We start from the raw sequence: 21,494 nt of genomic DNA, 5'->3' as shown, positions 1-21,494 counted from the left end.
CTGAAGTATCTTAATTTGTGCTCTTAAGATGAACAAAAGTCTAAGGAGTTTGGAATGAAATCAGGATAATTATTGACAGAATTACATTGTGATAAATAATGTAGCTTTTTTATCACAGTTACATGTCGAAATACTTAAAAGTATTAAGAATACATCTGATAAATGAAAACCAAAAATCTAGTCAAATGCATTGTGCAAATCCAACCTACAAATCAAGAGTACTTGTCTTGATTCAACCAACCCAAAAATGTGTCTTAACCAACATTTTCACAAAACTCCAAAAAGCTATGACTCATTGTACATTTTACTGTTACACTGCCTTGAAATGTGTTAAAAATGGCATCACAGGCACATTTTTTTTCATGAGCCAGTGTTGTGATTCACATAGTGAAAGGTGAACAAGACTGTACCATTAATGACTTCTTGTCTCTTGATCTCGTGGGGCGTCAGGCCTGCTAAAACATCACGCCCGACCAGCTGCTGCCAGTTTGGAGGATCTACATCAGAGTAAACATCACTCCCCTGATCATCCTCACTCTGCAGATCCTCAAACCTGTGAGGGAGGAGATGCTACATAGATTAACGCTCCTATTAATCGAAATGTGCAACTCTATTTAAATATGAGACTTGCTGCATAATGTTTCCTTAAAAAAAGAGCTTAATGGTGTATTTCAACCAAGTGTTAAGCAATAAAAATGAAACTAAACTGACCCAATCAGACAATATTTAATGTTTATTATACATTTATATAGGTCACCACTTTAAACATACAAGTTTATATGATCAGGTACAAAACAGAAAGCACAGGCAATAGAGCAAATGTTCTCATCACAGCTGGTTAGGAAGGAAATAAATAGCTTTTATCGACTGTGACTTTATCAAGTCTCTTCTGGTTAGGACACGGTGTATTTAGAGTGATGTGAGTGATTGACAGAAGCAGTGACCATTACCTTCTGCTCGGTTTAGGTGTGCCCACATCAGGAGGTCTAAAAAAAAAAAAAAAACGGTACACAGATGCTTGCTAAGATTAGCAGCTAAATCAATAGTATTGGTTTTATTGTATGCACAAATCACACACTGTTTATTTTACTTTATCTATTTACCTGGTTTAAAACAGTAGGCAATGTAATATATTAATTGATAAACAACTGGTAAAACAATAAACTCCAATAATTCCATATTTCAATAATGCTTAAACCTTTAAGTTATTCTGAGTTTTGGGTGCGTATTTAAACGGACATATACACATAAATAATAATAATATTTAAAGACAGTGATCTTGATGGGTTTTTTCAAACTAATTTTGTCCTAAATTAGCATAAAATGTTATAAAACCAATCAAATGCTTTCATTATAATGTTAGATGTGTGCATTTTTAAAGTGACACCTGTTATTTGATTGTAATAAAAAAAAAAACGAAATAACTAAGAGATTCATTCGTTGCTCTTTATTCAGAATGTGTTAGTTATACAGTGAAGAACGGCTAATTAGATTTGATAGCTTGATTCTATTTCCTCATAATAGCTATTTTAATAAGCTGAACTTTTTGCTAATGTATTTGCTGCTAATGTATACTATTTTAAAAAATTTTTGTAAACAATAATAATAAAAGATATTACTGACCAGTAAACTGTTTAATTACAGCTAAAAAGCTCCAAATGAACTTAGTAATTTGGGGGATTTTTTAGGGGGGGGATACACCTTATTTTCAAATCCTAGTGTTGACAGGTATGGAAATGACGCTACCTGGTGACGTGGAGCCGATCTATGAATCACAGCACATTATGTTAGCTGATCAATCTGAGCCTCTTGTGGGTGGGCTTTTGGGAAAAAAACTAGGAAATATGATTGTCGTTTTTATGTTAGCTGAGTAGCAGTATATAATTAAAGTAAGCGGATAAAAAAACGCACATTATTTTCTACAAGTGAAGCATGAGCACACACTGCTTTGCATCTTATAAACACAACCAAACCATAAAAATACACTCTGAACCACCCCTTTAAGTTTGTTTAGTCACAATTATCATTTAATAACATAATGGCCTGTTTCCACTGAGTGGTACAGTATGGTACGTTTCGGTTTGGTACGCTTTTATGGTCGTTTCCACTGTCAAAAAGCGTACCGAACTAAACCGTACCACTTTTTCGGCACCCTTTCGAAAGGGTACCAAACAGGAGAAAGTATACCTAAAGGTGGAGCTACACGTGCAGCTGAACGCTGATTGGTTACAAAGATACGTCACGAACTCGTGGAGCTACACAGAACGTAAACAAAGGAACCGCCATGATTTTTTAATACAAAGCCAAGACATTAACTTACATGAAAATACTACATGCATGACCTGGCCTCAAACAAACCTTCACGTCGTCTCGATGAACAGACACAAAGCCAAGAAGAAAAATCTGCTGTGTCCTGTTGTTGTTTTACGAGCCCGTCTAAAAGTGCGAGCGGTATTCGCTTTCTTCTGGGAGCTTGCGACCACGTCTATATTTGATATAACAGTTAACGAACTTCTTGAGCTGATGATAATAACGTGAGTGCGATTGTAGAAGTGTCTCCGTCATCTGATCCATTCAGAAAAAAGGACAAGCACGAGAGTGAAGCGGAAGTGACAAAATTACTCTCTAACAGAGCTTACATGTGCTGCTGAAGATTACAGAAACAGATGAGAGGTTTGCTCTGACCGTGGGCTATATTGCGTGTGTTTTTGAACTCAAATAAGTACTAAATGTTTGCTGTGTGTAATTTTTCAGTAATTAATAATATATCGAAGACTGTAAGAGGCTGTATGTGTTCATATATGTTGCATTTATTTATTTATTTTATATAATTGCAGTCGTTACAGTAGCCTATTTCGCACTGTAATTGATCTGCAGTTATAATCCGATCATGTTCATAGACAAGTTAGTAATAAACATTTATGAACAAGTATTTATGTGTATAAAGCATCTGTTTTAAGAGAAGTGCTGCTCATTATGATGTGTGAACGACCCATACAGCTTTACTGTAGACATTTATTCGAGCGAGCATGACGTCGACTTAAACTTTATGTCGTACACCACGCCCACCAAAAGGGTACCCTTTGTGGTGGAAACGCAAGCCTGATAAAGGAGACCCGTACCGACCCGAACCGTACCGTACTGTACCAGTCAGTGGAAACGAGACATAAGTGTTCTCTCATAGTCTCATTTAGCCAAGAGAAAAAAAAATATGGTTTTTAACCAACATTTTATCATGGATTTATTTACTGACATTAAAATGATAGATTTTCAAAAAACAGTATTTCCTGCTAATTTACTCACTCCCCGGTCTTCCAAGGTATAGGTGTTTGCATTTTTGGGTGAACTCTCCTTTAAAAATTTCTCAAAAATCAGCAAAATCGGTCTTGGATTTACACCCTAATGTGAAACTAGGCCAGGCAAACCAGGCATTCTCTGCTGCATGTGCTTTTTGTAGTATGTACCTGTCTCCATCTCTGTCTTCATCCAGCTGGTCCACGTTGTATGGGATGTAGTCACAGGGTGGGTAAATGCTGTCCAGTGGATCTCCAGACTGCAGCCCATCACTGAGCCGAGGAACCACCGCAGACGGGCTCATATCTGAACACAAAGAAGAGCCAGTCTCAGATTGATCACTTAAAAAATAAACAGAACAATCACTCTGAAGATGCGGTACTCACTGAACTCAGAGTCCCTGCCAGAGGGGTCTGACGGTGAGCTGTAGGGGGCACTAAAGGGGGAAGAGGTGATCAGTCCTGGGCTGTGGAGCAGGTCTGAGCCCTCACTTGACTGACTGCCCCTCAGACGTCCGGCATCGATCAGCTCTGAGCCGCCCAGTGCCGGCTGAGACATCTGCTTCTGAGGTCTTTGCTTGATGCTGTCCCCGACCCTACCAGCTGCTCAAACACACACCAAACACCATTAGCATAGATACTAAACTTTCACCACATAGAGGAAGGAAAGCAAAATCAAGTATACTGATATGAGAAAAAATAACTGCCAACAATCAAAAAACATTCAGGCTTAGCACTAAATACACAGAAGTTCAAAATATGTGTTTTACAAACACCAATGCTTTATTAGCACATGTTTTTGTTGCAAATTGTTAAAATACAATTTTTTTTTTTTTTTTTTTTTTTTGCTTTAAAATGTTATTTACTTCTTTATGAGAAAAGTTAATGACATTATTCATCAGAATATGCTTTGGTGCTAAGAACACTTAAATATCAATGTTGAAAAAAAGGATAATAAAAATAAAGTTTAACAGCAGACCATTTAAAAATGTATTATACATTATAAACATAGTCACTGTATTTTTGTCTTGCTGAATAAAAGCATTCGTTTCAGGAATAAAGTATTAAAAATGTATTTTACAAACCTCAAACTTTTGAGCAAGAGTAATATATTTTAAAGGGGTGGTCCATATCATATTTTAAACTTTAGTTGAGGTGTAATGTAGCTGTGTGAACAAAAACAACATCTCTGAATGTAAAATGCTCAAAGTTCAATACAAAGGGAAACATTGGTTTTTACAGAATTAGCTTAGCAAAGCCTACAGCAGACAAAGTTTGGGGACTACAAAAAATACATCCGGGTTAGTGAGATCACAATCGCGTCAGGTTACCCGCATTCAGCACGTGCACAAACACAGAGCAGCGAAGGGGCGTGGCCTGAGGCGCTGTAATGTTAGAGTAGAAAAAGCTAAAATGTTGTCTAAACGCTGATATTTTCACAGAGCTCATTCTGTCTGTATTTGAGCTTCCAAAGGACACGACACAAAAAGAGAAGTGTTTACATTTTAATTATGTTGCAGAGAATTCTAAAATAAATATATAGCTAGTATTTGACAAAACACAGCTTCCAGAATTCAGAGCTCTCCCAGTTCAGTGCTGGATTCGGCTAAAAACCGAATCTGTGGATTGGGAAATCCGAAAGCTTTGGACTGACATCACATAACCTGTAAGTATTTTCATTTGTTAAAATTGATCTACTACATGCATAGTGTCTAGCGTTAACAGTATGTTGTAGAAAGGACATAAACAAGCCAGTAAACAACAGGAAATGCTGTTTGGCACCGCTAACAATTCAGCTACAAATTCATATTTATCAGTCAAACCGCTGTAAATACCCACAATCTTCAGCAGCACTGCAGTGTCTTTCTATGTGGCCGCTTTCCCTGCGTTACACATCTCAAATATCGAATTTGCAAAAGAAATGTGAACATTTCATATTACAAGCTTATTCCGAATATATGTGAAAGACACAGATTTTATTTTAGAGAGCAGGCATGAGGTTCAGCTGTGTCCTTTTTATTTTCTGTCTGATTCAGACAAACTGATATGGCTAACAGCCACTCTGACTGACAGTATTTACACAGCAGAGGCACAGTGCGTGCTATTAGAGTATGTTAGCTGACCAATCAGAGCTTTTTGAGGGCAGGCCTTCAGAGGAACTTGTCGTTTTCATGTAAGCTGAGTAGCTGTATATAATCAAAATAAGATATATGAAAAAAATAACGTGATTTTACAAGTGAAGCCTGAGCACACACTGCTTTGTATCTTATAAACACAATAAAGCCTTAAATACACTCTGAACCACCCCTTTAAATATGATACGTTATTGATATAGCCCATAAAAGGCATTTTTAAAAGTCCTGAAATCGATGTTATCTTAGTTTTTAATTTAATTCAACTTCACTGTAAAGTCTGTAACATATTTAAACAAACAAATAAAGATTCAGGCAACTAGGCCAGGAAACAATATATATGTTAGGTATATTTTCTCCAAAAATCCATTGTTTAATGTTGTGAATACTTAAAATAAAAAAAGATCAAAGCTTTAAAAAATGTTTTCAATAGCTCCAGGTTGTAGGACTTTTCGTTCGACTTACATGGTACTGAATCGAGGCGACCGGGCCACCGCGGGGGCACCCGGATGGGGAAGCGAGACTTTTTTAGTTTCTCCTCCCCATCCTTTTCTGTTTTGCTTTTCTGTTCAGGAAGGATAAAACAACAATCCTCAGGGTAACAGCATTACCATGGTAAGACTGAAGATAATTACTCAGTTCCAAACCCTAGTTAACTGCTTATAAGGGCATCATTTCAAGACATAATTTGTGTGGTAATTATGCTAGCTCTTAAAGAGACAGCACACCCAAAAAATTAAAATTCTGTAATTTACTCATCCTCTACTTAGTCCAAACCTGAATTACTTTCTTCTGTTGAACACAAAAAAGATATTTTGAGAAATGTTGAAGTCATTGGTTTCTTTTTTATGTTTTCCCCTTTACAGATTTTAACAACTACCGCTTTCCAACAATCTTCAAAATATCTTCTATTGTGCTCAAATATTGAGTCAATTCATTTTTGGAAGATATATCTTTTAGGTTGCGTAAAACATTTCAAGAAATGGCACATACCCTTAGTTTGGAAGGAAGGAAATTAATTCGAACTCGTTTGGATTCCAGGTTTCGTTGTTCTTTCGCCCGAACTCCCAGATGCTTCATGTACATGAAGATCACATACTGTATAGTGGAGCTGGAAGAGACCAAACTCAGATTTAGGGCTAAACTGAACTCTTCCCTCACTCTCTGTCCAACTAGAGCACAGCGATGAGCATCGAAGTCTTTCATTTCCTAATTTAGATTTGAGTCTCAGAGGGTTGTCTTGTGCATGTTGAGTGCTGTTGGCTCCATGTGGTCGACTCCTTCTGTTCCACATGACTCCTATCTTATTGTGCCTTCTGCCATATGTCACAAAACACGTGCACGAGTTTCCCCATCTATCTTCTCGCATATGTCCTGTACATTCATAAATCATACAAGCTTGTGGTGTTTCCATATGGCATCTCAAATATGTTTGCCTAAATTATGGTAAATGAGGACTAGGAAATGCATGAGGATTACAAATCTCATTAAGTCGCTCTGTTCGGCAGCATCTTGCATTTGTGTCAAGTGTCAATGTGCTGGAACCCCAAGCTAACAATTTACAAACAAATCTGACACAATGTCTTTAAGCACAATCAAATACTGTTCATCCATACTATAATTAGGGAAGATTATTATTAATGAGGTTTGCGAAAGGAAAACAAAATATTCTCACCATTTCTCCTCTTCTGTGGGTTGTGAAGTCAACCTGTTAGAGAGACACATGCAAGATGAGGGAAAGCAATGCAGGATATAATCCTAAGTGTGTTAAATAGTGCTGGACGGTGTGTCTTTTCACTAATATAATATAATATAATATAATATAATATAATATAATATAATATAATATAATATAATATAATATTTATTTTCTTGTTGGCTTAGTCCTTTTATTAATCCGGGGTCGCCACAGCGGAATGAACCTTTAACTTATCCAGCACGTTTTTACGCAGCGTATGCCCTTCAAGCCACAACTCATCTCTGGGAAACACACACACACACACACACACACTACGGACAATTTAGCCTACCTAATTCACCTGTACCGCATGTCTTTGGACTGTGGGGGAAACGGGAGCACCCGGAGGAAACCCATGCGAACGCAGGGAGAACATGCAAACTCCACACAGAAATGTCAACTAAGCTGAGGTTCAACTCTTTGCCTTTATTAGATAGGACAGTATTGAGACAGGAAGAGAAGTGGAAGAGAGAGGGGGTAGGGTAGGGAAATGTCGTCGAGCTGGGATTCGAACTCGCGACGCCCTGACGTGCTATTGCACCATATGATGGCGCGCTAACCACTAGGCTATTGCGCCGACAATACCATGCAAATTTTAATGGTGTGTTTTATAATTACATGAATAAAAATATATCAATTAATACATTTTTTATATTTTTTCATCATGTTGAAAAAAACTGCTACAGTAGTGTACATACAGCAGTAATTGGGTAAAATAAATAAATTGTAATTGTGAATTTTTAGTTTTAAAAATATCAAAATTTAAAACAGAGTATTATTAGCTATCCTTTAAACAGCGTTTCTTCAGGTTTCACCAAGTTAAATTTAAGACTTAAGACATTTTTAAGACCATTATGAATTAAATTTTAGACTTATACTTTTTTAAATATCCCAATTAAAAAAAAGATTTTCACTTGCCCTGTAAAAAAAATGTTAATATTGAATAAATTTAATAATACAATAATATTAATTTTGTTAGAATATTTACAATTCATTTTCAAATATATGCATTAGCAAACTTTATAACCCTTACCAAAAACAGAACAAAACATAGCTGTCAAATACTTGTCTACAATAATGATAATTTATTAATAAAAAATATGGGTCAGTATCCTCAGCAGTAAAAAATGTTACTGTAAGAAAAGTAATTAAATGCTATATTTAAATAAAAAGTTGTAAAAATCAAAATATTGAGATGGATTGTTGGCGACTGTGTGGCTGTTAATTGCCAAATTGGGTAGCAATACATGAACAGACAAAAATTAAGACCTGTTAAAAAAAGATTTAAGACCTACAACACAACATTTCAGTAGATTAAAGACTTTTTAAGGCCTAAAATGTAGCTTTTGAAGTTTAAGACTTTAAGACCCTGCAGATACCCTGTTTAAAGGCTGTGAAAGATTGCAAAAGTAATTTATTGTTATGAACTGAAGGGGTAAGAACACATAGTTTTGTTTATTATCATCAGCAAAATCAATGTAAACATATAATAAATATTCTATATATAGCCCAGCCTAATGCAGAGTGATGATCAGAGTGTGTGTGTGAGGCTCTCACAGAACGTCATCTATCTTTGAGAGGATGCTTTCAGCACAGGCTCTCTCTCTGTCTACAGCCAGCTGTTCAGAGTCCAGACGAGACAGCTCTGTATCCGCCAGGGTCAAGCCCATACTACGCTTCTGCCTGCAAGAGTGCATGCAGGACATTTAAAGGTGATTTTGTCATTGGGTTACAGTCAATCTCAATAATAAAACAAGTGACAGCGCAGGTAAGCTATGAAAGATGTCAGTATTCCACACCTGAAGTCTTCCAGGTTCCTCTGTACATCAGGAAAGAGAGTTTCCTGCATTGTCTGTATGTACTGCCTGTGTAATTCCTCAGGAATCAATTCTGGTCTCCTCCGCTCTGACAACACAAACAAAAATCAAGTAGTCACACATATGTTATTTCTTTATATTGACTTAAAGCTGAGTAATAAGTAAAACACTGAGGCGTCGTTATACTAGAGCGATTTTATTTTAAAATGTCGTTTTAGAATGAAAATGCTTGTCATCCAGACTACTGTTTATTGCGCTTCAGAAAAACGATCTCAGTCAACACTTAACAACCTAGAACGCATGAAACATGACAACTGATCACACTGGAAATGCACACTTTTTGACTTTCTGCAACTGAACTTGTAGTCTACCTGTTGTGTAATTATCATAAGAAAGGGCTTTTATAAATAATGAGATATGCAACTGAAGCCCAGTCAGAAAGTTAATGTGGATAGCCACACCTCCATATTAAAACTGCACTTTTTCCTATCCATAATGAAATGTTCCGCCAGCAATTACAAACTAAAATGGGGTCTTCAGGTTGGCACCAATAGGCTAGGTAGTTAGTGCGTCAACACAAAGCACTGAGGTGCTTGAGTTCAATTCCTAGCTCAAGGTCCATAATCATCACTTTCCCGTCCATTAAACGTGAAAACCCCTGTCATAAAAAAGGGCTTCAGCATCTTCATACTGGGAAAACAAATCTTTTTTAAAATGCTGATGTACTATAGATGCCCGGCATAATATGTAAATGAACTATTGTAAATAGCACCTGAGTACCTGAAGCACCACCAAAACATTCAGACTTTGGGGTCTGGCAACTGTCAGGCAGGCTGAGCCAGAGGTTGTTTAGCCCATTTGGTAATGTGTTGATACAGTTATTTCTACTGTAACTAAGTGTGATTTGTATTGCAGGGATATATTTACATGTTTCCACTGAGTAATGAGATGCACTTGATCTTATTGCGCAAGCATATAACATAAAAAAGGCAATAAAAGGCATTCTATTCTATTCTGGCTGATAGGGCTGTGCTATTTGGGGAAAATATCTAATTGCGATTTCTTTAACAAATATTGCGATTTGACTTAAAATTTAATTCAAGCTTCAGCTCAATAATCTGTAAGCCGTGGCAACAATTCTGTGACAGCTCTTAAAAATGACCAGTTTTTGTTCAGTGTCTGTGACTTTGAAAAAAAAAATATTACCATTAAACGAATGCTGTTTTTCTTTGATATTAATGCTTCGGAAGCATCAGACGCCATAATCCCACTTGTCAGCGCTTTCCTGTACATTTTCTTTTTTTTATTGTGGGCGTAGTTCGGTTGCGCAATTCTGATTGGGCAGAACAAAATACGCTCACTCAAATGGCTAGTAAGACTGTCACACGCATTTGCTCTGGGCAGGGGATATATATATATTTCATATCGCAACCTCTTAACTAATCGCAGCAATTCAAATTGCTATTGCGATTCAATTTCGATTAATTGCACAGCCCTAATGGCTGACACATAAATCCATACGTCAAGTTTTTTAACGTGTGCAGGAACCTGCATAAAGTGCAAGCTTTTCGTCACTAGAACAGAGTATGTATACAAATTGTTACCAAGTGTACAAATGTAGGTGCAGTTCGCACAATCGCTTTTAATTGTTTTTGCACTACTCAGCTTTCAACATTTCAAACATACACCACTGTTGCACAGTTTGAATAGAATGTTCAGATTTCTTTAACCTGTTTTCTGATTTAACATCAGCTGCTAGAACATGAATTGAGAAATTATTTTCTCGGTTATTAAAAGATAAAAAGATTTTTGAAATAGTTGTAATCTTTTTGAATATATTGCCAAGCTTGTTTACAAATCGTTTTTCCAAAACACTTCAGCAAGGTAAGTATACTCAAACATGTCTCACAAAAAACATAACACACCCATTTATGATCCGTAAACAACCTGCATGAACAGAAACGGCTCATTTGGACCATAGAGAAAGTAGGTGTCAATACACATGTTGTCTTTAAGCAGTGTCAACATGACACACAGGGCAGCGTGACCAAGAACTTCAGAAGCTAAATCCATAATTACATGGAAAATCAACATGTACATTAAACAGGATTTGTGCTTTCTGAACAATTGCAGGTTTCCCACTGTGAGCTGAGAAATGATTATGCGGTTGGACGCTGAAATGAACACTGCAAGGGTGAGAATGGGTTTTGTGCTTCTAAAATTAACTCCGCTTACCGAGTTCAGACGAGATGGATTCAGGCACAGTGACTTTCAAATTCTGTTGAACAAAAATAATAATAAATTAAAATGTTTCTGACAAAACAGTCGGTTTAATTTTTTTTGCCTGCAACGAAACTACAAACATTAAAATAACAAGGTAACCAAACAGTTCTAGGAAGAAAAAAACATGTCCAATTTCCATCCATCTGGCAGAAAGAGAACAAAGTTCGCTGCAGGGAAGACTCGCACCCACTCACAAACACACAGAGTTGGAGAACAACAATATGTGATGACCGTGGAGGTAAAAGGTTGTCTGAGAGCGCTCATGCTTCCTGACCCTGAGGCTGCTGGGAAAGGAGTAACCCTCCACACACCTCTCGGGACAAAAGGCACAGTTGATCTGGGTGGATCAGGCTTTTGCCTTAACATGCCCAAAGACCAATTGACACCAAGGCAGTGCAGACAATGACGGGTTTGAGCAAGAAGAGATGAGCTGCGAAAAGCTCCACTTACTGCCCCCCGGTCTATGAAGAACGTCAAGAAGTCCGTGAAGATGCGCCGAGTTTCTTTGGAGTTGGTCTGTTTGTAGAGGTCAGCATACAGATAGCAGAGCTGTGGAGAACAGTGAGAGATAAACAGAATGATATGAGGATTTGTACTACGTTATAATTTATTCAAATACTAAAATATTTACTTTTACATTACAAATCAGTAAAAAGGTGTTTTGAAAAAAAAAAGGTATAATTGAGAAAAAAAATTTAAGTTTTAATAGTGGCTTTTCTTTTTTTCAAAACTGACAATAATTCTTAAATTTGTTAGTTTCTATACTGTCTCTAAATTCTGAATTTCTTTCTCAGAGGATCTGTATTACTTAAGAATATATTGAAATAGAAAGATTTACTTTTTCTACACAAATTAGTGAAAAAAGGTGGTATAATTGAGAAAAAAGTCTGATTTCCAAGCTTTTATCTTACAATTGTTGCTTTTCTTTTCAGAACTGCAATTATTTCTTGAATTTGTTCATTCATATGCACTCTCTAAGTTCTGACTTTCTTTATTAGAGAATTTGTATTACTTTAGTATTTATTAAAATAGAAATGAGTTACTTTTCCTTCACAAATCAATGAAAAAAATGGTATAATTGGGTGAAAAGTCAGAATTTTAAGCTGTTCTCACAATTATAGCATTTCTTTTCTTCAGAACTGACATTATTCCTTCAATTTGTTAGTTCATATGCTTTCTCTAAATTCTGACTTTCATCCTCAGGGGATGTGTATAACTTCAGTATTTATTAAAACAGAAAAACAGTTACTTTTCCTTCACAACTCTGTAAAAAAGATAGTATAATTGAAAAAAAAGTGTGAATTCTAAGCTGTTTAGAATGTCTAAGCTACAAATATTTCTTGAATTTTAGTTTAAATGCTCTCTCTAAATTCTGACTTTCTTCCTCAAAGGATTTGTTTTACTTTAGTGTTTATTAAAAAAAAAAAAAAAAGAGTTACTTTTCCTTCACAAATCAGTGAAAAAGGGTGGTTTTATTGAGAAAAAAAGTCTGTATTTTAAGCTTTTATTTTACAATTGCAGCTGTTTTTTCCTTCCGAACTGACATTATTTGTTCGTTCATATGCTCTCTCTAAATTTTGACTTTCTTCGTCAGAGGATTTGTTTTACTTTAGTGTTTATTAAAAAAAAAGTTACTTTTCCTTCACAAATCAGTGAAATAAGGTGGTATAATTGAGAAAAAAATCTGAATTCTAAGCTTTTAACTCACAATTAGGACTTTGTTTTCATCAGAACTGACATTACTTCTTGAATTTGTTCGTTCATATGCTCTCTCTAAATTCTGACTTTCGTCCTTCAAACTACAAGATACAATGTGGCTATTCCAAGTTTATAATATATTATATACAATTATGTAATATTTTGCAATTCAATGCGATTCTGTGGCAAATAAAATAGCATTTTCTGATCTGAATTATTATTTGCAATAAACAACTTGAATAATTTAGCTTTTAGCAGGAAAAGGTGGCGTAAAAAAAAACATGCTTAAAGCACTTCAAAACAACTCTCAGGGATATTTTTAGTCCATTTAATATCTAAAAGCACAACCAACACTAGTCATGCTAGCCTTAGCAAGCACGGTTAATTACAGCTGAAACTCACCAGAGGTGCAGGGTCAAACTGAGAGATCACATGATGCAGAAAAGCAGCAAGATGAGCAGGTCGAGTCTTGAGCAGCTGGATGCTCTGGAAGCAGCTGCACTGGCCATTAACCTGGAACACATCAGATCATGTTTAGATTCAAAATCACAGTCTGAGCGCTTAGAAAAAGAAACTGAGAATACCTGCTCCTGCTCAGAGTCAAAGTCATCATCTTCAGCAGCAATGATCTCAGAAACCAAACGTGGGCTCCCTACGGTGGATGGGAATCGAGAATCCTACAACCAAAAGTAGTGGAGTGTGTAAACTGCATTTGCATGAATTCAGGCACTAAAGTCTATCAGAAGCAAAAGTACTTACCAGGTCAGAGCCGTAGTCAACTTCAGGAGAAGGGCAGGAGTTGAAGCTGTCTCTGGGGGTACTTTTCGGACTGGAACAGTTAGAGTCCCGCTGACTCTCTGGAGAAGCTGGGTAGAAGCGCCGGTGGACCTGAACATCACACACACACACACACACCATAAACACAATTAATTACACCACTGGGAAGGTGACCCACTGAGTAAACTCAAGATAAGTGCCACTGTTTAACTGAGATCAGTGAAAAATTCTCAGAGAAAAACTACACTTACAGATGGCACTGAATTTCCGCTCCAAAAAGCCTCTGGGCTGAAATCTCTCTTATATTGATCCTCTTCCGCCCATGAGCCATCTTCACTGTTCCTGAGACACGGACTCTCCTATAGAGCATAGATGGGCATTTCTGAAGCCAACAGTCTTCTAAATAGCGGTCAATCAATATAATCAATCAGATCAGTAGACTATCATTGAGTATGTTTAATGAACAACCGTATACGTCTAAAAAAAAATAGAAAATTTAATTACCATGTGGCATTGATTGTGTGTGTGAACTTGGTTACGTGTGATGTTGTCACGTAACCAAGATTCAGAATTTTAAACATTACGCAGAAAAAACATTTATTTCCACTGAGGAAAATAGAGATGCTGCTTGCTGTCATGTCCGCTTTGGCATTAAAAGGCAAAGCCTCAGCTTTGAGAGCAAAAAATGAGAGCAAACATGAACAAATGGAAGGACAGAGTAACGAAGGCTTTAAGGGATACTGAAAAAGCACATTTGAATCGAAAAGAAGAACAAAAACCAGGGAAAAATCCACTGAAAAGGTGAGTGGCCAGCGCAATTGTGTACATTTCTAAATAAACCACAATATTTAGCTATGATGTATGCACTTTATGTACTTATTGTTGTATTTATTTATCGTTTATTATTAATAATTGATTGTTATGGCCTGTACAGTAAGGTCTAAGTATTGTACATTGTTTATACTGTATTTTCTGTTTTTTAAATAATAATAATAATAATAATAATAACAACAAACTTGAAAAAATGTTTAATATTAACATGAAGTTTCTGTTACTGTATTAAAACTAAGATAACGTATCAGATTTTTTGAGGTTTAAAACGATTTGATATAAAAAAATTCAAGTGATGTACTGTTCTTCCACATGTGAGAAATATAAATCACAATAACTTGTGATTTTTAATATTGTCACTGAAAATTGTATCTCCTTAGAATTGAGAATCTTCAAGTAAAATAAAAATATATAATATAATGTTTATATATATATATATATATATATATATATATATATATATATATATATATATATATATATATATATATGTGTGTGTCTCAAGGCCTCAATTATTAGAAGGCAGTTGTAGCAAACCATATTCTGGTGCATTTTGGATAAATGACATGTATCATATGGATATATCAGGGGAAAAATGAAAACATTAAACAGATATGATGTAATGTAGAGGATTTGATCTGAATATGACTAATACTGATCAAAAAAGTCATGTGGAATGTGTTTTTTGCCTTCCTGGATGTCCCGTAGTGGTTTGGGTGTAGGGGTTCTGCTGTAGTCCTCTTTTAGTCCCTGAAGAATCAGTACATTTTCATTTACTATATACTCAGACCTCTTATGCTAATGATACACAGGGCATAATTTGTTACAATGTTGCTTGGCTACTTTCCTTTTAAGAATAAGCAACAGTATTTTATCTGTAACCCATTGCCCTAATTAAATGCCCCATGTCTCACCTGGTGTCATCCATATTAGACTCGCAGATAAATAAAAAGCAACAGGCCAAAAAACCACTCCGACATGTTACTCTGCTCTGTTACTCCAAGCTTGTATTTACTAAATTATAGGTCTACTATTAGGAAGTCTTAGAATGACAGCGCTTTGTTTACAAGTTCTGAAAGGTGGTAAAACTGCACTGTTGAGTAATAATGGGAGGAGCTTAAGTTTGCCCTCACATTTATCAGCCAACGGAGCTGTAAATTACCTCCAACAGGATAGGCCTCATTCTTATCAACATAAGTCATACAGAAACATTACAGCACTGTAACTCAACACTTTACTGACAGAAATACTTTGTCATATTGAAAGCAGAATAGGTGTAAGCTTTAAACCTGTAGTCTGATATTTAGATTCTGACCTGCGTGTCCTGTTGATCCTTTAAACCAGTCCTTCTGCTGTCCATTCTTTGGTTGTGTAGAGCACTGTTCTCTTCCTATGCCGGGTAGGGTTGAGAAACAACAAGGAGGAGCGATGTGATAAATATTGAAGAGGTAATTTAATTGGACGAGAGATAGGAGGAAGTAAAATGACAACAAATGAACAGAAAATGAAGGTATGAAGAGATTACCCATGATACAAGAGGAGAGGAGGTGCGTTCTGCTGCATTGTAAGAGTTGGGAGATGTAATAAAAGGGTCCCCGAAAACATCCGGTGACTCGAGACCCACGTCCACCTCAGGGAGGGGGATCTGGGGCAACCCGGGCGGTCGGCCTAATACTGTGAGAGCTACATAAGAGCCGGCTGGGAAGAGAGCGACAGCAGTATGAATAAGAACATGTATATAATGAATAAATAGTAGTTTGTAAAAAGTATAAACTAGCTTTTATAAATAAGTATGAGCATCGAATAAATAAGCACAAGTATTTAAAGATTAAAATTTAGATCACCCTACAATAATTCCAAACCTTTATGAGTTTATTCAATTGAACACACAAAAAAGATGTTATGAATTGTTTGATTTCAAACATTTATCAAAATAACTTCTCTTGTGTTCAACCAAGGATAGAAAGTCAAACAGTTTTGTGACAAGTGAAGGATGAGTGAATGACGACGGAATATTCGTTATTCGTTATAACGCAACTATTACGTGAAGTATGGAGGATCAGAAGTGCCGGTTAGAAATAAAACAAAGAACTAAATGAGAATTTCTTAAACAGAAATTAGTTAAAGCTAATAAATCACTGACATTTGAGTCGCTTTGCTGATCATAAAATTCCCGCTAAAATGATCTACGGCTTTCTCTCTGTAAAATGACAGAGCGAGATTCATTGACAAGTGAGTAAGGGCTTAGCTTGACTTGAGGCGACAGTTGTTTGGTTGCTCCCATGTGTGAACTGTCCAATGGCATATTTAAACTCGATTTGTTTTTCAACTCGAGACATGCATGTAGCAAAAGAAGAAAAAAAAAGGCTAATAGAGAGAAATGCAATTTAAAACCAGAATTCAAATACATTTTAAATGATTACAAATATGCGTTTTTATTGTTTGATTAATCGGCATTTAAAACATAAATTAAATAAACAGCTATAAAATTGTCTTTATTTATACATTTAAAAGATATTTTTACATGCAATGTTTTATTGCTTTATTAAATTACATTTAAAAACACACACTTAAATATGTCAATTTATTTGTCCATTAATTGTTGATTTAAATTGTGGTTTATTTATATACATGTTCATGCTTTAAATTGATGATTCTTCATTTTACTTCTAACCGGCACTCCTGGTACTTCATGGTTAAATATTAGTATCTAAAAATATGTACTGCCATACAAAATAAGCAATAACACTTAATGAATAACTGCTAAATGAACAATTTTTGCTTTAGAAACTGAAATGCATATTGGTCGAGAAGGAATACTTGCTCTCAATGACAAAAACAACAACAACAACAACAACAACAACGACGAAAAACAATAGATCAACAGAACAGTTACTATCGAAATACATACTAGCATTGAATGAATAACTAATGTCTATTCATCTTAAAGTGGTTAATACTCACATTTGATTAACTTCACCACCTCAACATGGTTTGATTGCGTTACCAAGGTCCCGTTCACCTAAAAGTGAAGACATTAAATAAGCATTCAACTCTTAACTGCAAAAACTTTTATATGCAGGTTTTGCTTGTACACAAACACGAGGTCAGTGTGTAGCCAGCAGGTGGCAGAACAGACAGATGCACAAATGCAGTGGTGAACAGAGTGAAAGGCTGGGCAGTGAGGGAAACACAGTAAACAGAAAATAGTGTTTCATAGAGTAATCTGTGTGTGTCTCACCTTAATGATCCTGTCCCCCGTCTGAACACCTGCTCGCATGGCAGCGCCATCTATTGACAAAAAAATACGATTCATGGATTAACAAACTAAAGGTACTTTCTGGTGTGGTATGTGGTTGCCAAAGCTCTGTCTAGTTGCTAAGGGGGTACTGAGTGGCTTTTAGCACATTGCAATGTGGTTTGTGTGCTCTATTTGGACTGCAAACAAATAAGTTTTTGCTGTCATTCTGCAAATGATGAAGCCTCATGCATCTATTGTCTCATATAGACTCGTTTGTGGAAATTGATTTGGGCCAAATGAAAAAATTCAAAAATTGTGAAAACTCACAAAACTGAATAAAAAAGCACAATTTAGGAAAATAGATAGTCTTCAAATAGATTGTATTTTTATTACTTTATTCACTTTCACTTTTTATTCACTTTTTATTTACTTTACAGTTTTGCATGCTCTGCCATTGTTTTTGTTTTATACCAAAAATTTAGTTTGCACTTCACAAATAACATTGGCTGTTCTGGCACAGACCTTTTGTGGGGGCAGTGTACTCTGATATCTAAATCCATAGTCATTACCTACTGAGTATAATGTCAAAAAATTGTGAACAAAACAATTATAAGTGTAATAGGACACTATTATAGAGAATATTGCATATTAAATATGCATTATTTTCTGAACAAATTCCTTGCAGACTGAGATAAATAAATGTCTTCATTGCATTTCAAATGACATATGTTAACAATTTTCTACTGTTCAGACTTAATTTGAGTACTTTTGTGCAACTTTAAAATTGGTAAAGGCTATAAACCTGTCAGGGTTGAAAATATACTGACTGAAAACATGGATGTGTAGAAATTATTTAAGCCCAAGGAGGAATACCTCTGGACAATAGACTACACAGCCTTTAAAGGTATATCAACACATGTGCACTAGGAAGATTCATACTTTTTCAAAGTGTGTGCACTTTTTCTATGCAAAATGTATAAGATTTTGCCTGTTTGGTGAACCGTGGTGATTTAAGATAATTGGATCACATATAGATAAAGACAAATTCCAGTTTACATTTTATATTTAAATAGTTTCTATTGTCCCCTTTAGCCCCCCTATACTTGATAATTAAGTTACTAGGATCTTCAAAAAATAAGTACTAGTAGTACGAAAACCGAGATATAGCTCATTTTTTAGATTAAATATTAAAACTGCTTGCCAAATTCATCTACTATTTTGCAGTCTTTACTAGTTTGAAGTCTCCTCTGCTTCTTTTCTGAATGAGAAAAAACTGCCTTTTCGGTTAAAAATAAATCAATCAAAAACTAAATAAAATGGGCTTTGGCCGTATTGTGTTATAAATAAAATTCATGACGTGTATAGTGGACAAACGCTAGCAAGCATATAACATCTGAAGCAAACTTCAGGCTTTACAGTCTTTTTATTCAATATGTCTTTCACTATCCTTTGTGCATCCCTATAATTGGTTCTCTTTAGAACATAAACAGACAAGCTCCATTTCTGAGCAACAGTGAAGTTATATTAGCTCGAGGAGGGGGAGAGACACAGTGAAAGACATTCACAGTAGCTGATGGGCAAGACAGCAAGACAAACATGAGTTTTACCCTGTTTGACGAGCTGCACGAAAACAGGGTTGTCCCCACTGACGGTCAGCCCAAAGCCGTTCTCATCTTTCTGAATGATCACGCATCTCTGCACTAGCCCTGGAGAAAGAGAGACAGAATAAGAAGCAGGATTATTAGAAGAGAGCTATGAATCTGATTTTGCAAAAGAGAGCTATGAATAAGATTTTGTCTTTATTAAAGCATTCATCAGGACAGGCCTATCAAAGTAGATTAGAGTAACAATAACTCTAAAAGTGGATTAAAAATGTCAGTGTAAGTAAGTGCATACAGGCACACTCATAAAGTTCTTGGCAAATAAAATATCTGCAGAGATGTGAAATGAATGGTCTCCAATTAAAATCAAGCACCCTTTCCCAGAATAATAGAAAGACGTAGGAAATGATGAGAGATGTGGGTTATTGTGGTCATCTAATGTTACTAGCTTGAGAAATGGGCTTGCTTAGCTCATCCAATCATATCTGAAAACCGCAGTAGTCTTTATGACAGAAATGAGTAGAAAACTGCAGTGTAAACTGAGCAACCAAACACAAGAAGGAAAACCTAGATCTGTGTCTTCATGATGTCTTCTCACCTCTCAATTTTTTCAAAAAATGTTTTACAGGCTCTCATTTACCACAGAAAAAAATTCAGCCCCTTCATTTGAAAAAAGAAAACCGTATTTGCCAATGGACTTGGCTAATGATATCTAAAAGTCTAAATCATGATATATCAGTGATCTCAAATTTGAAAGACCAAACTAAACAATAAACAGAGTGTATATATATACAGGGCTGATAGTGGAAAAAATTCCTGAGCCTGAACTTTTTTTCCTTGCTGATGTTTTAATTTAAACGCATTTATTTTATGTATTCGTAGTCATACTTCCGTACGTAATATAGTCATTTGACAGTACATGTCAGTCAAATTTATTGTGGCATGCTTATGTATGCCAGTAATGTCAGTGACACATGCCAGTGTCAGTGATCTTGTGACATGTGCCAGTAGGTGTCAGTATAAGCACGTTATAAGCACATTAATCTTATAAGTCTCTTTGCTTTAATATTTAAAAATCATTAGGCAAATGACACCTGTTATCTTACATGCATATATGTTATGAGTTTTCAACATGCATTTTATTAAAACTTTTTAAAGGATATTATTTAAAATACCTTAAAATGAAAAAAAGTAAATAATAAAATAAATGAATGAATTAAAAACATAGAGAAGTCCATATTGTAGGGAACAAAGGAACTGCCAGGATGCAATAATATACAGTACAACAGATAAGTGTAACCCCTCCCATACATAAGCATGCCACAATAAATTTGACTGACATGTACTGTCAAATGCCTATATTACGTACGGAAGTATGACTACGAATACATAAAATAAATGCGTTTAAATTAAAACATCGTGGAGTAGCTCAGCAAATAAACTAACTTGCGACGCGATAAATTAGGTTAAAAGTCGCGTAATGATTAAATATGGTTTTGCTTGTGTTAATTAATGTCATAAGCTTCGCCGGGTGTCGATGTCACTGCAGTGACATGCAGCGCGACACTCTGAGTTACACAGGTCACTACACATGCCACTAGCGAGTGACACATGACAGTGGAAAACCGGACGTGCCACCGGAAGTGTCACTACACTCAGTGGCATGTGCCAGTGTCATCTGTACGTCAGATGTCGTGTCACTCCATGTTAAAACTGCTACTGTGAATCCGCGTTCACACAATAAGCTAAAACTCGCCCCAAGCACCGGCAAAAACAAATAACAATCAATGTGTCGAGGAAAGAGTAAGGACATATCTTAATTATTTATTAATAAACTTATTCTGAGTCAGTGTCGCAGATCCTGACTGGCAACCTTATTTTGGATTCGCCTTTACAGTGAAATTCATCTTTACGGATTACATGAAGGAGTTTTTTGTTTTCGATTTGTTTTATTTCGTTAAGTAATAATTTAAAGCTTTCTATAAATATATTTATTATGTCTGTGCGGCATATACATTTTGCTTCATTTTGTTAAGCTTCATTTTGTTAAGCTGTAAAAACCAGACGACAGAAAGCGCATAAT

The 21,494-nt window shown here is 35.8% G+C and overlaps 1 protein-coding gene across 5 annotated transcripts in view; it reads right to left on the bottom strand.

Annotated features, from left to right (window-relative positions):
- Positions 1-21,494, bottom strand: part of arhgef12a (Rho guanine nucleotide exchange factor (GEF) 12a) — a 91,120-nt gene that overhangs the window by 22,854 nt on the left and 46,772 nt on the right. For 2 of the 5 annotated variants that reach the window (XM_009291731.4, XM_009291733.4), the window contains 20 exons: positions 19,418-19,516; positions 17,811-17,860; positions 17,534-17,591; positions 16,095-16,267; positions 15,885-15,959; positions 13,990-14,097; positions 13,721-13,849; positions 13,546-13,638; positions 13,364-13,474; positions 11,714-11,812; positions 11,216-11,258; positions 8,963-9,068; positions 8,721-8,846; positions 7,101-7,133; positions 6,419-6,536; positions 5,891-5,990; positions 3,681-3,896; positions 3,465-3,600; positions 951-986; positions 411-553 (listed from right to left, as the gene is read on the bottom strand). In XM_009291731.4, coding sequence (XP_009290006.1) covers positions 411-553; positions 951-986; positions 3,465-3,600; positions 3,681-3,896; positions 5,891-5,990; positions 6,419-6,536; positions 7,101-7,133; positions 8,721-8,846; positions 8,963-9,068; positions 11,216-11,258; positions 11,714-11,812; positions 13,364-13,474; positions 13,546-13,638; positions 13,721-13,849; positions 13,990-14,097; positions 15,885-15,959; positions 16,095-16,267; positions 17,534-17,591; positions 17,811-17,860; positions 19,418-19,516 — 2,052 coding nt within the window. Of the gene's footprint in view, positions 1-410; positions 554-950; positions 987-3,464; positions 3,601-3,680; positions 3,897-5,890; positions 5,991-6,418; positions 6,537-7,100; positions 7,134-7,455; positions 8,847-8,962; positions 9,069-11,215; positions 11,259-11,713; positions 11,813-13,363; positions 13,475-13,545; positions 13,639-13,720; positions 13,850-13,989; positions 14,098-15,884; positions 15,960-16,094; positions 16,268-17,533; positions 17,592-17,810; positions 17,861-19,417; positions 19,517-21,494 lie in introns of those variants that run through there. The other 3 variants (XM_073923677.1, XM_073923679.1, XM_073923680.1) reach the window with 2 other exon arrangements.

This window comes from Danio rerio, chromosome 15 (assembly GCF_049306965.1).
Source record: "Danio rerio strain Tuebingen ecotype United States chromosome 15, GRCz12tu, whole genome shotgun sequence".
In the NCBI taxonomy this organism is placed as follows: Eukaryota; Metazoa; Chordata; class Actinopteri; order Cypriniformes; family Danionidae; genus Danio; species Danio rerio.
The sequence above is the reverse complement of the archived record's forward strand: the minus strand, read 5'-3'. Positions and strand labels throughout refer to the sequence as shown.